This window comes from Formica exsecta, unplaced genomic scaffold (assembly GCF_003651465.1).
Source record: "Formica exsecta isolate Colony F162 unplaced genomic scaffold, ASM365146v1 scaffold120, whole genome shotgun sequence".
Lineage (NCBI taxonomy): Eukaryota > Metazoa > Arthropoda > Insecta > Hymenoptera > Formicidae > Formica > Formica exsecta.
The window spans coordinates 2,812,980-2,830,027 of record NW_021848537.1 but is presented as its reverse complement, the minus strand read 5'-3'; the positions used below and the strand labels follow the sequence as shown (position 1 = coordinate 2,830,027).

The 17,048-nt window shown below is 32.6% G+C and overlaps 4 protein-coding genes across 9 annotated transcripts in view; 2 read left to right on the top strand and 2 right to left on the bottom strand.

The window, feature by feature from the left end:
- Window positions 1-213: 213 nt before the first annotated feature.
- Window positions 214-4,932, bottom strand: LOC115243709 (YTH domain-containing protein 1). 5 transcript variants are annotated; one of them, XM_029820913.1, is made up of 7 exons: window positions 3,524-4,932; window positions 3,021-3,423; window positions 2,637-2,853; window positions 2,280-2,484; window positions 1,883-2,165; window positions 1,611-1,757; window positions 214-1,329 (listed from the first exon to the last, which is right to left on the bottom strand). In XM_029820913.1, exons 2-7 carry the CDS (start codon window positions 3,368-3,370, stop codon window positions 1,155-1,157), a joined length of 1,377 nt encoding a protein of 458 aa, XP_029676773.1. In that variant the 5' UTR covers window positions 3,371-3,423; window positions 3,524-4,932; the 3' UTR covers window positions 214-1,154. The 5 variants fall into 5 exon arrangements, with proteins under 5 accessions (XP_029676773.1, XP_029676781.1, XP_029676790.1 ...); XM_029820921.1 differs by having other exon boundaries at window positions 3,021-3,941; window positions 4,263-4,932; XM_029820930.1 differs by having other exon boundaries at window positions 4,263-4,931.
- A 70-nt stretch (window positions 4,933-5,002) lies between these two features.
- Window positions 5,003-7,956, top strand: LOC115243676 (GPI mannosyltransferase 4). Its single transcript, XM_029820846.1, has 5 exons — window positions 5,003-5,014; window positions 5,274-5,445; window positions 5,511-5,911; window positions 6,106-6,644; window positions 6,713-7,956. Exons 1-5 carry the CDS (start codon window positions 5,003-5,005, stop codon window positions 7,653-7,655), a joined length of 2,067 nt encoding a protein of 688 aa, XP_029676706.1. The 3' UTR covers window positions 7,656-7,956.
- Window positions 7,957-8,547: 591 nt separating this feature from the next.
- Window positions 8,548-16,501, bottom strand: LOC115243758 (histone deacetylase 6). Its single transcript, XM_029820956.1, is given in 20 exon segments — window positions 8,548-9,355; window positions 9,506-9,793; window positions 9,932-10,095; window positions 10,187-10,768; window positions 10,918-11,047; window positions 11,207-11,402; window positions 11,495-11,843; window positions 11,846-11,965; window positions 12,266-12,372; window positions 12,560-12,700; window positions 12,884-12,990; window positions 13,087-13,176; window positions 13,525-13,584; window positions 13,629-13,688; window positions 13,772-13,964; window positions 14,098-14,271; window positions 14,476-14,573; window positions 14,742-15,164; window positions 15,344-15,508; window positions 16,224-16,501. Coding segments are annotated over 20 exon segments (3,534 nt in total). The 5' UTR covers window positions 16,227-16,501; the 3' UTR covers window positions 8,548-9,271.
- Window positions 16,502-16,647: 146 nt separating this feature from the next.
- LOC115243703 (pentatricopeptide repeat-containing protein 1, mitochondrial) overlaps window positions 16,648-17,048 on the top strand; it is a 3,092-nt gene continuing 2,691 nt past the window's right edge. For both annotated transcript variants that reach the window (XR_003885258.1, XM_029820885.1), the window contains exon 1: window positions 16,648-16,900. Coding sequence is in view for 1 of the 2 variants with exons in the window: in XM_029820885.1 (XP_029676745.1) it covers window positions 16,807-16,900 (94 nt within the window). In the remaining variant the exon portion in view is untranslated. The remainder of the gene's footprint in view (window positions 16,901-17,048) is intronic.

The following is a 17,048-nucleotide window of genomic DNA, read 5'->3' as shown; positions in this document are numbered from 1 at the left end:
TATTTAATTAAAATTTGGAACATTATGTACAATACTCTTTAACTGAAATTTATGAAAGATTAAAAAATAACAGTTGACGGCAAAATAATACCGCAACGCGTGTTAGAGTCCTTCTGTACTTTTGTCTTCTGTCAGGATAAACATATCTGTTTGGGAGATTCCCTCTTTATGTGGGTAGTATGAGAATGATAATTCTTATCTCATCTCTGCTGATTTCTCCTTATTCCATTTATTAAACACTTTTTTCTATGAAATGATTATCAAGTATTGAAAAAACAATAAGGTAAAATAATATATTGATAATTTTCTTATATTATGTATCTTGTAAGTCTTTCGTGTACATACATATACACATACATATGTATATAAACATAAGAATTATTGAATTGAAAAACATCTTATTTTGCTTAAATTCATTGAAAAATAAATCAATCTCGTTTTAGAGATCAAATCATTGCTTTTATATTCATTAAAGATTATCTTGTATAAATATATAATTAAGATGATAATGCACACATACATACACATGCACACTGATCTCATACATACACACGTGTTCAAAAAAAAATTGTAGAAAGAGAAAAAATATTTTATCGTGTAGATTCTTTTTGTAATCAAGAATGAAGATGAAATATTTCGATATTGTTGCATATTTTTTGTGGAAAATTTATAGAAAGAATCGCGAATTTTCAATACTCAATAGTACAAAATTTACTTAGCTAATCTATGCTATTTTGCAATAGAGAAAATGCGTTCACAATCACTATCTATACTCAGGCAGCTCGATGATTAATGACAATTGAAGGCTACTGAAACATGATTCTGTGCATGCGCGCGCGCGCGATTGCCTTTGTGATAATGGATATATAATTGAATCCGTCAATTCCCAAAATTCTTTATAGGCCTGAGAATTTATACATCTTTGGAAAAGATATCAATCTTAATATTTTAATTATTAAAATTCAATTATTAAGATTAAATTTTATTATTTACTTTATATACAATTTAATTTATCTAGGATTTCTCTGAGAAACATTATCTGAATTTTTCAAACGTGTATGATAGATGTCATTGTCCAATTTATCAATTTGTCACTAGTAATAGAGCAAGATTTGGGAATCGACGGGCCGATAGGGAAACAATGGAGTCAATTCTTATCTGCGATCTCTATATCTGTGATGATCGCGGGAAGAGCGATGATCGCTATGCCGACTGTGACGACTGGCCGTTCTCCACAAAAATTCGTCGACGCTCCTCTCATAACTACGTTTCTCCAGTGCTGACGCTGTCGCGCTATAATCCGGAGGCAGTGGCAGGCCATCATAATATCTTAAAAGAAAACATTTTTTTTTTTTTAATCTTACATGCGCCACGGAGTTTTTATTCTATTTAATATCAATAAAATTTCTCATTTCTCATTTTATCTAATTTTTACAGAAGTTATTTAACATATATATCAAATAAATATTTTGATTTAATTTCAATTTTAATTAGAACTTACATGTTGTTTGATTTAATAATATAAATGCTATTGGATCTTTTTACTTGGTTTGTATTCTGCGAGAAAGAGCAACTAACATAAAATATCTAGAAGACAGAATCATTTTTACCTTGGTGGTGGAGGAGGTGGTGGCAAAGTATCGTATGGATGTGGACCGTAAGGCGGCAACGGTGGCAACTGATGTTGCATGGTACGCATGTAATCTGCCACATAAGCCTCTGCAACCGCAGCGACGCCTAGACCAGCTCCATAACCTCTGAAATGATTAATTATTATTATATACAATAAATTACATATAGTTTTACATTTCAAAAGTTATTAAAGTTATGTTAAAATTGTGAAGTTTTGAATGCTATGAATAATCAGTTGGACGGATCGTACTTTGTATAAGGTGAATCTCCTCGATTGAACCACGGTGTGTACCGATATGAGTGATCTCTGGAGCCCCTGTGATCTCCTGCAACGCCGTGGGAACCTCTGGCCAGAGAGGCTAGACGCGATCTCGAAGTCAAGAACAATCTCCGCCCCCGTCCACCTCTTCGTAAAAATCTGGAACTGCTTATGGGTCTCTTATCGCGATAACGCGACGACTTTACGACATGCTTTCCCGCTTCCTTGGACTTACGCAGAATAGGTGTCATCTCGATTCCTGCAGATATATATTCTACTTATATATAGAATATAATTTATCAATATACACGAAATTGTATAATATATTAAAATTGCATATAAATATCTCATCAATTTTATATATTTTTATATTTCTTTTTAGAGTTACCTTCATCTTCTGGAAACAATCTGCACAATTCCTCGGCAACTCTAGGCTCGATTTCCTGACCATCTCGACCGATTTTGACTTGCTTGCCATCATTCCAAGGATTGTACAAATGTAATGTAGCTGTAAACGGTAATTCCTTCCTACAGATCCAATCAACCTTAAATACGCCACCTAAAGCTTTTGCCGATAAGCCAGGAGGCAAAACCTGAAATGCATTAAAAACGTTGTTACTTCCTTTTGTAATTTAAATAATTAATAAGAAAACAATCAATATATATTAAAATTAATCAGTTAATTATAAAAACAAATCATAATTATACTTATATATATTAATTTGTTCATATTTTGTTTGCATACCCAAGAAACTGGTCCAGCATCTCTTCTCGATTCTGTACTAAGTCTCGCAAAGCCAGCGAACTTTCCCGATTCCTTCACGGAAAATACCAGCAACACATTTCGCGACTCTCTATAGGCTTGATTTAGGTTTGCTTCATTCTGTGGCAGCGTGCTCCACACTCCCTTGGCTTTAGACAGTGTCACATTCTCCGCGTTATTGGACTTGATGATGAAAAATCTGGCAAAAGATACTTGAAAACATTTAAAACACTCCAAATTTAGATATATATAATTTTTTGAACAATTCTAAACTTTTTAATATTATATACAAAACGTTTTTTTATCAAATCTCGTTATATCAATGCAACATCTGCAATAGCTATTTATTGTTGTCCCCATTCGAACCTTGCATCTCTAAATAAGTAATTCAACTTGGTGGCATAGTCGTAGCTCTTAGTGGTCCCCTTGCTCTCCTTGGATCTGGCTCGCTTAGGCTCAGGACTGGACGATTTGGAATCTCTACTAGATCTACCGCGCTTGTTTCTGTTTCTCCTGCCGCGCTTGTTGTCACCGCGCGAGGACTTGCTGGAAACTGTGCTGATGGTGGGATGGCTCGAGTTGCTGGTATTAGAACTGCTGGAGGAGACCTCGCTACGAGTGTCATAAGTCTCGTCCGCGGCAATCCTCAACTCGTCGCCGTTGTCGTTCTCGCCGCAGCTGAGATTCAGATTGTCGCCGTCTGTGTTGCTGCCCATAGTCAATCCGGATTGTCGCTCGCTGCCGCCGGAGGATCAGGCAAGGTTTCTGCCTGTAACGCAAACACGAGAGAGAGGCTTATTACTACGTCGCGAGTCGCGTGAGAGCACTCCGGCAGGAGGTACGACCAAGTATCGTAGCGTTTCTCGTACATCTTACGACAATAGCGCAGTAGCAAAGGACTATATAGTATACAGCAAGGATAGTTCGGGGATTCTGAATCGAACAGAAGGTCCACACTGTCCCGAGAACTTTCAATTGGAGAAACTTCTACACGCGCCGTAGCGACACCCAGCTCTCTTACACCTAACACAAATCGATCAAAGGGACACATGGCAATGCCTTGACTGAGCCTTAAGCTCAGTCAGCTATCTGGCCGGGACGTAAACTATGCATTACGAACAGTCCTTGAGATTATGTAGCAATGATAACACAGGCTGCTCCATATGTGGAGAGCTATTCTAGAGAGTCTCTGAAAACACGAAGGAATTCTTTTTTTTTTTTTCTTTCTTATTTTGGATTGCGATTCGCCTCTCGTCCTAGTAGTTATTTATCTTTTATGCACTCCTTCTGAAAGCAGAGATGAGTTATGGATAGATTTTTTTTACAGCGTAACCGTTTTACTTTGCTCGCAAAACCTGCCAAGAGTCTGTCAAGAGAGATCTCGTTTATTATCGGGTTTTACTTTCTTTTACTTTATCTTTATTTTATTTTATTTTATTTTTTTTTTTTTTTTTGGTTATCTAGAAAAGTTTGTCACGCGAAGATAGTAGACCACTAAATACGAAATTTTACTTTCTCGTTATCATTTATAATTCTTAAAATTTTTTTTCTCGAGGTCTTTTTTTTTCGTGACGAGTCCTCCCGAGGGCTCGCGGCGCACACACTTACGTGACACCCTTTGTCCCTTCACTGACACACTTCACACGGTAGCACGCTCGGGGGATCGTCCGATACGATCTCACGTCACGCACTACACGCACGTTCCAAATATCTTACGGACGCGCGAATCGCGAGAGAGATCCGAGAGGATCACAGCGGTAAACAATTGTTCGCGCGAGCAAATCGTTGTAGTACACAAACTACGGCGTTCATTGTGTGACGTATGTACTACGCGACCGCAAGGACGTGTTCTCGGGTTCTGCGAATCAATAGAGAGCTCTGTTCCGTATTATAGTTGCACTTATTATACACCTTCAGCATTCAAAATAAGATAGATATATATTTAGGCATTGGAGGGAAAAGGAGAAAAGACGAAAGGTGTACAGAAAAAGCGCAGCTACACAGGACAGAGCTAATAGACCATAGACATAGTAAAGAATAGATTGAGCGCGAATGTCTAAAATTCGCTGCGCGCGGATCTTTTTTCGCGCATGCGCACTAGTGAATTACTAGAAATACTGTATGCTGATTGGTATATTGTGATGTAGTTACTTATTAGATTGATCTAGTAATATAAATTGCTGTATGCTGCAGTTCTAGTAATTTATTAACTCATGCGATCTGGGATGAAAAATTGCACCGTGTGTCGTAGGTTTAAATACGGTCAAATATGGCAGCGATGTATGTTTCAAGCAAATGTCAAAAAATTATTATTGAGTTTAAGTTAGGATAAACTAATTCTTAAGAATATGTCATTAAAGGTAATTTGTACATCTCGTTATATAAGTATGTTATTTAGATATATTATAATTTATAAACATATTTATGCGTATGTTTTTATATCTCAATTATCTTTAAATTTGCTTAATAATCATCTATATTTATTTATAATTCAATAATATTCGTGTAAATTCACGTTTATTTATTAGTACATATTTTCTCATATCTTCTTTTCATTATTTTTTAAATTTAAGCTTATTTCTATATGTATTCTTTCTTATATATTCTTATAATTGTCAGCACAAAAACGAGTATCGCAGGTCTATCGATGACTATCAGCCTGCAACGCCTGTCAGACGCAAGATTGGTCTGTACTGGATTTTAGCTATGCTAAGGATTGCTCTGACTTTTGCTCCACAGACAGGCTACATTCATCCTGATGAATTCTTTCAATCTATCGAAGTTATCTCCGGTATGTCACTGTTTTGTCGTGTTCTAATATTTGTTTTCCAACACGTTTTTATTTCCTTCAAACAGGAGATCACTTCGACATCGATGTTTATAAGCCATGGGAATTCAATGCCACATTTCCTATACGCACCGCATTCATTCCTCAGCTCGTAGTTGGTTTGCCTTATGCAGTTCTCAAGAGATTGTCTTCGTATACATTTCATTTCTTTGGATTATCATTGAAGGGACCATATTTTTTCGTGCTCTTTCCGCGACTCTTCATGTGCGCACTGTCATTCCTGTCGGATTATTTTTTGTACAAGATATGCTGTATGTATGGGCAGAACTACAGAGTCAGACTAATCACATATGCCAGTTCCTATATTATGTTGACTTACGCCACTCGTACATTATCCAACTCTATCGAACTGGTGCTGACTGCTGCATTGTTATACTTTGCTTCCCAGTGCATGGCATATTCGGAGAAGGTATGTCTAGTTTCCCTCCAAAAAGATTATGCAACGAATAGAAGCGATCGACATATCAAAAAAAGAATTCATCGAATCTAGTTTCACAGGACAAATTTTTTCCTTGTATAATTAAATAATTAAGAACTCTTCACATTTTGTTTTCTGTCATTATTTATGCATATTTTTGTTTTAACAATTTTATTGTACCACAGGTGGTACTCCAGAGCGATTATCTTTCGAAAAAGTATAAAGAAGCGACAACAGGAGTGGAGCGTGTCAAGTACTATAAACTCAGGGCTATGTTACCCTCGCATTCGCTGAACCATTGCTTCGTACTAGCCACGATAACGGTAATAGGAATATTCAACAGACCGACTTTCGTTGCGTTTGCATTCGCTCCCATCTTCTTCTGGCTGCAAAGAGGCCTGGGTTCCAAAAGCATTGGCTTCAAAGATTTCCATATCAGAATATTTGTTTTAATTCTCTGCGGATTACCGGTCACGCTGCTATTCATCCTAATCGATAGCTTCTATTTCGGATATCTGACGATGGGAGAGATAGGCCAATTGAAGATCGGGATAAACAATTTTGTGGTGACGCCGATCAATTTCTTCAAATATAACGCGAATACGAAGAACTTGGAGGTACATGGACTGCATCCTCGTCTTTTGCACTTTTTCGTAAACGTTCCGCTACTGTTTAGCGTTCTCGGCATCGTCGGATTGCTGACGTTTGTGAAAATGGTATACAGGTCAGTCATATATATACGAAAACTACGTTTTTTGCATAGTGAAATAAACTAATAATATTCGTTTCTAGCGGATTGAAGGCGCAATGGCTACATCTGCCACGTCTGCAGAGCATCGTAGGGTTGATGACCTCCACGTTCATCATTCCGATCGCCTTGCTGTCTCTGTTTCCCCATCAAGAACCTCGTTTTATAATCCCGGTACTTTTCCCGCTGGTATTCCTTCATGCGCCCGAGTTAAGTCAAGTCCCCTGTCTGGATATCGTCCGAAGATTCGACGATAACGGCGATGAATCTGCTGCCGAACCTCCACACAGATGCAAATCCAGAAAGTTAACGATTTGGTACGTCAGCAATCTGTTGCTGGCTTTCTTCTACGCTTTCGCGCATCAGGGTGGGGTTTTCCCGCTGACATCCCACATCACAACGGAATTGAGGGCTAAACCGCATCTCACGCATGTGCATTTATACACTTCATACAGTTACTCGCTGCCTACAGCACTGCTACAGCTTCGCAATACTCGCAGAGTCTATCGTAGCAGCAGTAATCATAAATATAAGTTGACACAGGATTTCCACCTGTATGAGCAGGGCTCTAAGCCCTTGCCACAGGTGTTCGATAGCATCGCCAGGAAAATTAGAGACTGTGAAGAGAAATTCGTCCTCAAGAGGATACCTTATAGACTGTATTACGCGTTACCGGCCTCTGCGATAAGTGAGTTTGTGGAATTGTCGAACAACAAATCGAACTTGTTTAGATTTCACATAGTTAAGACTTTCTATCCCCACATCTCCGTGGAGAGATTACCATCTTTGCGATCGCTCGACAGATTGGAAAATTTGTTAAGTTTGCAGAGCGATGATATTTTTGGTAGCTTTATCGAAGTTACAAAGGATGTTTATGAATACGTCGAGCAGTTTAGATTGCTATTGTTAAAAATCGAATATTTTCTTCCTGAGTTGAAGCAAAGTAAGTACAATGAGCAAATTAAAGAAATAATTAATAATGATTGAATAAATAAAAAAGATAGAAATAATATATCCAGACTTTTACTTCTATAAGCTAATAATAATATAAATAATAATAACAAAATAATAAAAACTAGTCAAAGAGAAAAAAAGAACTTAAAATGTGATTGACTGTTAAAAGATTTATATAAAGAATATTATATACAATATATGTAGCTTAAGCAATATAGTAAAGATATAAATTTCAATTCAAACAGCTGTTTTATATGCGCGTGTATACGAGGAGATCATTAAAGATTTAGAAATTTACGAGAAATTAATAAATAAATAATGAGAATACAAGTTTTATATGCATTTTTATTTATTGTTATTCATGTCTGCTTATTTCTTTAACTTTTCAACAAAAGAGATTATCTTTGTAAATATAAATCATCATTTTATTAAAGCAAACTTATATATTTCTCAGCATCCAAACTTTCTTTGATTAATATAAAAGGATAAATCTCTTTAGATTAATTTGGAAGAATGGATTTCTGTTGATTAATTTGAAAAAAATGAACTTTTGGTTAAAAGTTAAATCAAAAAGAATGAAATCATTAATCTATCTCTTTCGAGAAAATATTGTGTAATATAACATATTAAAAATACAAAATATATTGTTGTTTAATTGCACTCTCTCTTCATATATGTAATAATATTCATACTCTTCGAAGTATTACAGAAATTTTTATGAACAAAAATTAATTCTTCTGATATAATTTTTTATCTATGACACTCTTATTCTCTTACACATATATTCTATGTTCTGTCCCATAAAAAAGAGAGAATGACTGATTATCAAATGCATAGACTGAGAGCATTCTCTTATGTGTGGACAGAATATATATATATATACATATAGAAAAATATAATACATACAGTGTACCAGAAAAATCTCAGTAAAGGATATTATATATTTAGTGAATTAAACGGTTAAATTATTTACATGGAAAAAGCGGATTACTTTTTAAAGAATTCTTTTTTAATTCGCTGAATCCCTGAACTTTCAGAACACTATATGTAATCCTACAATTGAGAATCAGCACGAGGTATTTTTATTTTATTATAGATAAAATATATTTTTTAACAAATAATAATAATAAATTAATTCGGTGTGTTACTAACATTTTTACAGCTTATTTTTAGCAATCCTAATGTCCCAATTCTTTTTTATAACAGAACACTATTTTTGTAAATTATGAAAAATTTCATGATTTAATTCCTTTAAGACGAGATATATCTATCATCGACAAAGATTAATATACAGTAGGAAATATTACTTTTGAAAAATGTTTGAGCATTCTAATATTTAACTTAAAAAATTGTCAAAATTAATTTTTATGCCTATAAAAAACTTCAGATTTAATTTATCCAAAACTATGAAAATAAATATGTAAATAATTGGAAGTAATTATATATATGTAGACTTTAATTACATTATGGCGCAATAATTTTTTGTGTAATTTTTTTGTGTGGTTTATTAAATTATAGAATATATTAAATTATAGAATTATATACTGATCATCTTCCGAATTTTTATCTAATCGCAAATTTCAGAGAATTTTTTTATTGTTTTATTGATTTTATTTTTTTTAATTAACTTATTATTAATTAAAATGCATTTATATGTCATTTTCGTTATAAGTCCAAGGAAGCTGTGCATTGAACTTGCTTTGATGAGCCGCGTTTCTTGCCGCGTATAATCGCTGGAAATGTATTAATCAGCTATATAAAAATATTATTTACAAAGTAATCAATTTTAATTTAAAAGACTTTTTAGTCTATCTGATTGTACTATCCTGAATTATTCTATTCGAGGAAATCATTTTCTTAACTTTTTAAGAAGAGATACTTACAGGGTTATCGATATAGGCTTCACAACCATAGCACCAAACGGAGATGTCACTGAAACTGAGCGTGATGGGATGCTCGCACTCCTCTGCGTGTTGCATCGCGTGCTGATTGACACTACGAGCACAATGTACGGTGTAACATTGCAGGCAGATCCAATTCTCCGCAGTACTGGCGCACTCCATGCAAGGTAAAGTTACATCGATTCCACCAGGGGGAACCTCATTGACTGTGAACAGGTGAGGACAATCTCGCAGAGGTATCACCGCGAACATTTCTTCCGCTGTCAGAGCCTGCGCAGCGAAGAATATTGTCATTTATTTATTTATGTGCATTTTATACATAAAATAATAATTATATATCTATTTTCATAAAAATTGATTTTCACGTGAAAAAGACATCTTGTATGACGACACGCGTTAAATCATTACCTGAAAATTTTCAGAGAGATATTGCCTAAGAGATCCCAATGGTGTGTTATGTATTTGAGAGATCGCGTTTTCGTTATCACGATTCTCGCGTGTACGAGAACCTCCTTGCTGGCTGTCTCTCGATTGGTTCGTTTTATTTAAGCATTTTTGTATACTTTGCGAAACTGAAAGTCAAATGCATGTCATTTATCTTACGATTGGATACAATAATTATTCATAAAGTTAATTAAATTGCGAATTTAATTATATCTATACCATCCAACTTTTTCACTTCGTTTTTTTTTAATCCAGGATTTCTCCTAGTCTCATCCGTTGCGCTTCTCGTCGGGCGTAATTCAGAGTTCTTAATTTTAATATTCTCCACTTCATTTGTTAATTTCAGAATTTCTTCATCTGTCACTAGATTCAAACAATTCTTATCGATCTCCAAGTTCAATTCCAATTTCTCGCTTTCGATTACTTCTAAGGCGATTTTCGATTCCGTTTGTTTCGGTTTTTCTGTAATTCTTCCTTGTTCGTCAAGCTTATTCAGAGTTTTCTTGAGCTTGGGAAGTAGCTTTTCTTTTGGCAAGGACATTCCATATTGCAGATTAGACCAGAATTTCTTATGAGTCTTTAGCACATTGTTGATGGAATTGACCGCGCTAGCGCAGGGGATCAAACCGGGATCCAGCATGGGCAGGGGATCGCCCAAGAGAGCCTTGGTGCACATGGTCATTGCATGAGAAATGGAATTGATGTTGTAGCCTCCTTCAAGACTGAGGATTATGCGACCATTGGCCAGGGACGAGAGCCAATGGATCAAATGGCCGTAGAGCTCTGGACTTACCAAGCAACCTTACAAAATAAAAACAATTCATTAGAAATGAAAAATATTATAAGTAAATATTTTTGGGGTATATATGTTCTTTTATTAAATTTTTTAGATGTTCTATTAAAAAATTGCAAATATTCAATAATTACTGTTTGCATTAAGATACATTTACCTCCAAGTGGATCACCCACGCAAGCATCAAATCCAGCAGAAACCAAAATCAGCTCTGGATTAAATTGATAAGCAATGGGCATCACGATTTGCTGGAAAGCTGCTATGTATTCAGCATCTCCCATCCCTTTCTGAAAATATAATAAATAAAAATGTATATAATTTTATAGATATAATTTTTATTACGCGTTTATTCTCTATTAGAATGTAAATCTTTACAAGATAAAACGTGAAATAATTGTTTGAAATATTATTTGAAACAATATATGATCAGTTGGTTATTTATTTACTTTGTTCCACGGTATGTTTACATTGAATCCTTCGCCTGCGTTTAAACCAACGTTCGTATAATTAGCTCTTTTGGAATTTGGAAAGAAGCTTCCGTTATCATAACGATGAACAGAAATATAAAGAATTTTTGGATCTTCTTCAAAGATAGATTGTGTTCCATTACCGTGATGCACATCCCAATCCACTATCAACACTCTATAACACACATGTATTAAATTTTTAAAATACATGTTATAATATTGCCAGATAATTCACGATCATTCAAAAAATTGAACTGGATAGTGTACCTCTTTATATGATGAAATTGTACGGCGTATTGTGCAGCTATAGCCACATTGTTAAAAATACAAAAACCGCATGCAATATCTTCCTCAGCATGGTGTCCCGGTGGTCTCACAATGGCTATTCCGGATTGATCTTCCCCATTTAAAACCGCGTCTACCATTTGTAAAAGACAACCGGCGGACACGCAGGCGCTGGACCACGTTTCGGTGTGAAGATAAACGGAATTATAATCCGACGCTTGCTTCTGCAATTCTTTAGGTTTTAAAGTCGATGTCCTATTGATGCTGTCGATGTAGTCTTCTGAATGAGCCAAGGATAATTCTTCTATTGTTGCACTCCTTCCCTTTGTGTGTGGGAAAAAGAAATAATCATATTTTTTTTTCTTTTTTCTGTAACTTGTTTTGAGTTAAATAAAAAGTTATATATATATTTCAGACGTCTTTTATATATCATATGTGTTTTAATATTTAAATCTTTATTAATAAATAATAAATTTGATCTTTTCATCTTTAACAGTCTCTAGTGTTTCATAAGAAATAATAAAAAATCCAGCAAACATCAATAAAATAAAAGTTAATAACAAGTCTACTTGAATGAAACAATTGTTATAATTATTAACAAAGTATTAAAATTAATATCAATAGATGGTAAGAACGTTTCATATTAAGTGTGTTTTTTGTACAATAAGTAATAAACAAAATGTATACTCTGATCTTTTTATCTAAATATTTTTATCCGATTTTCTCCAAATAGTGCAATTTTTTAATACTTACATAGTATCAATTCATTCAATTTCTTATCCATGATTTCCAAAATTTCTTTGCTTTGTGTAGGATAGCAATTCCGTGTTTCATACTTGTCTGGTTTAAAAATGCTACCTCTGAAATAACGACAAGATGCTAATATATTTAAATAAATATAATTTATAATAAAATTCACATACACACAAAATTTATATATATAATATCAAGTTCTTTAAAAAAATTATATTATATATATTATGTAATAATATATATATATATTATGTAATAATATATATATTACAAAATAACAAATTAATTTCTTACTTGTATGTAACCATAACTGCATGTCTATTAGCAAGTTCCTCCTCATAAGCTACTTGGGTATTGATATACATATCTTGGTACTGATAACATTTCCAATATGGTTTGTGTGCATAGATTACATTCAGAATAGTGTCACGTATACTGGAACAATAAATAGCTTTGTAAAGAACATATTATTAATATTGCAACAACAAATAATAGATAACAATATATAGTCCCAAGACTTATTAATATTAAAAACAATATCAATATTATTAATTTATATACAATAATAAATTTAAAATTAAAAAAGTTATAAAATATATATATATTTTCATTGCTTACCTTGATGATGGCAAGTCAAGTGTTTGTAAAATAGGACATGGATCACCCAGTAAAGTTCTTAAAGTCAGTGCTGCACCCTCTGCTAAAGATTTTAAGCAATAACCACCCTATATATTAAAACATTATATTTAATATATAAATATATTTAAATGACATAAATAAAATACAAACATATATATTAAAGAAAAAAAGTATTTTTTTACCTCTAAAACTACGGCGACTTTTCCAGCTGCTAGACTTAATAACGATGATAGTAAATGAGAATAACACGCTGGGGTTACTAACATCTCACCCTATATAATAATGTAATATATTCATTATCAATTTATTATTGATTTATATAAGAATTTAATATAACAAACACAAACAATATATCTTAAAAAATAATTTTATATAAGTAAAATTATAAGAGAGACGAAATCAGGTTCTATATATTATAAATATTTCTTTCTAATAAAAAAATAATTTAAATACATAATATATAACACTTACATTCACTAACAAAAATAATAAAACAGATATATTCATTAATAATTTGTGATTTATATTAAATAAAAATGCCATTATAATAAGAAATAATTAATTTCTTGTGATGAATAATACATGCATGACCAATATAAAATAATAGAAAATTTTTTAACCTTCTCGTCACCGATTGCGGCATCGAATCCAGCGGAAATAAGGATGAGGTCTGGAGAGAACTGAGAAAAAAATGAGAATAATAAAAAAACATGCATAAATTTACCTCTGGACAACCTAGAGCTGCATCATAACCAGCTGATACTATTATAAGATCTGGTTGAAACTATAACAATATTGATACTTCCATTAAAAATTAATTTGCACATTAATCAAATATACTAATAAAATAAATGTTATAATACGTACTTCATAAGCCATTGGCAATAGAACTTGCTGGAAGATCGCAATGTAATCAGCATTGGTCATGCCAGTCTTATTTAAGGGTACATTAAAGTTGTAACCCTCTCCGAGATCCTCTCCAATATAATGAAAATTAGATTCCTTCAAATTAGGCCAGAATCCGCCGTGTTCATAACGATGTATTGAAAAATAAACTACACTGTAAACAAATTTGAAAACAATTAAAATTACATTATTATAAATTAATTATTAAATTAATCCCAGCAAAATATTTAATATATATTAAAAATAATTTAAAACAAAAATTTAAAAGGGGAAGACGAAAAAGATACCGTGGATCATTGTAAAACATTTGCTGCGTTGCTTGTCCATGATGAACATCCCAATCTACAATTAAAATTCTATTGGCCAAATTACTGCTCAAAGCTTTCTCTGCTGCAAGAGCCACATTGTTGAAAAAACAATAACCACAATATTCTGATTTCATGGCATGATGACCTGGTGGTCTAAATGAATTTATGTTAATATTAAAATTTATTATCTAATAATAATATTATATGCATCATTCATGTAAAATAAAATAAAATAAGATTAATAAATTAAATCTAAGATTACATTGTATATCAATGTTTCTTGGTAAAATGACTGAATAAATCTAATAAAATTAAAGATCGACAAGATCATTTCATCAAGAAATATTTCTAACTTACCTAATAATAGCCATACCATTTTGAATCTCGCCTTTACAGATACTTTCCACCAAATTCATCGTTGAGCCCACAGCTAGTAAAGATAATTTATATGTAGACTGTAAATAAAATAAATTTATAGATATATTCAATATAACAATTTTATATGTTTACATATATGTATAAAAGAAAAATATTCTTTCATTTAAAATATAATCTCACTATTAATTAATGTTATCATTATTTTCTTTTACTAGCATTTAAAACAAAATTATGTCTATACATACTGGATGAACGAAGATAGCATCGTACTTAGAGGAGAGCAATTCCAAATTCTCAGAATCTGCACAGCCATCTGTCGCTTTCAGGATATCAATTTGTTTTTGGCTGTGCTTTGTCAGAATCTCACTCTCTGTAGCCAGTCTTGCTTCGATGAGCTTACATCTTTGCACCAAACCCAGTTCTTCACACCTCTGCAAAACTTGTGTAAATCTAGCAGGGCATTCGGGGTAATTTGAATCCCAGAGACATTCATGCTCTGCCATACTTCGATCAAATACAAGACCAGTCTCCTTTCGCACTATTTTATATGCATCAATTGCATTTTGATATATGTCTCGTATAAAACTGTTATTGGACTTCTTGCCGAACAGCAGCTGTCGTTGCGCTGCCTCTCGTTTGGCCGCCAATAGTGCAGCTGATGGACGAACCTATAATGTCAAAAAATATCATATATTATATGGATTTTAAATGTTGTGAGATTTGATTAGAGAAAGATTGCTAAGTTATATTATGATCTATGCAAATATATATATATATATATATATATTTTTTAATAAACTTTTACACACAATTTTTAGCAATATAATAAATTGTTAATAATATTTACATTTTTTGATTTTCCAGTCTTCCTTGTTTTCTTAACACTTTCAAACATATTTGTAGCAGTTTCTTCACACTTGCTGGAACTTTCAATCACTTTTATTAGCTCAATTTCACTGTCTGCTAATTGTTTAGCAGCAGTGAATAAATCCGATCTCACTGTAGGTTCAGTCTGTAAAATTATAATGTTTTTTATAAGATTTTGAGCATGAATATATAGGCGATATGAGCAAATACAAGTAGACAGATGTTCTGAAGATATATTATTTAAATTACCGATAGACCTGATATTATTTACATTATTTGCAATAATCATATTATTTAATATATTTTTATTAATGTTTTTTTTTTGTATATATTATAATTAATGTAAGTATATATTATGTGTGAGTATATTAGTAGCATAAAAATTTCAAAACTAGTGCAAAAGCAAGATTAAATTACAAAAGAACAGAAAGATTAGAAAAAACAAAAAAAATTGGACTTGTTCTAATTTTGCAATTTTTATGAAAAAAAAGAGAATTTTATAAAGATCATTTATTTGACTAAGGAATTCTGAAATTTTGGATCAATGCAAATCAATCGACAGAGACAAATTCTAACAAATGCAAAACAATAGAAAAAGAATAGCATTCTCTGCAATTTTTGTTTCAGGAAAATACGCATTTTCCAAGCTCACCTTTAATCTGTAATGTCAAGATCTGTAATAGTAATGCATACATGTAAAGCTTAATATAGCAAAGTTATTCGTTATGTAGGCGGTGCAATCTGTCCTTTTATAGACATACCTCTTCCCTCAGACATATTATCGCTTCATTTTCAAAGACTAATGATAAGATAACACTGCACAAAGATATGTAGAGATAATTAACAATGATTACTCTTACCATTTGCTGTAATTAGGAAGATCTAATAAATGTTAAAATCAAATGCTATAGGCAAACATTAACTCATCACAAGCGATGCAAATTACTATTCACTTAATTAATTTTTTTCCCAGAAATTCAGCCAAGAGATTCAAAGAATAAAACTTTTGATTTATTCACATTGTCTTATCTGCCTTTTTTCATTTTTTTTCAGTTTCACCTTCAATTTCGTGTTTATCTCTGACGAAAAACAACTATAGCGTATAACAATGTCATAAAGTGACAATTGCATGATGGAGGGAAACAAGATGTAAATTTTACGTTTGTCATACGACTAACTATTTGTCGGATGAACCAATTAACTATCTAGCCTAGAGAATTTTTAGGGTTCTAAAAGTTGCAATAGCAGCCAATCAACGCAGAGCTTGTCATGTAATAAAATCATCTTAGCTGCACAGCAATATATACTCCATAGTCTATGGTCTACATATATTAAATGTTTATAGCCATGTGTAATTTAATTCAATACAATTTTTGTACGGTTCCAGTATTATAAAAACAAATTATCGAATAAAAACGAAGTTTTTATTTTTTGGTGTGCAAAATGTTTTGTCCGAAACTTCGCATGTCGATCAAGCTCAGAAACGTCATAGGTTATGTCAATGACTTCAATCACATGATCACATTCAATAAACAACGTATGTAAAAAGAATAAATAATTAATATCAATTATGATTCTGCTTTATAGTTTGTCAAATAGTTCGATATTTTCTATTTTATTATATTTTCAAAAAATAAATTAAGCTACTTTACATCTCGTATATTTTCATAAATAATTTATATATA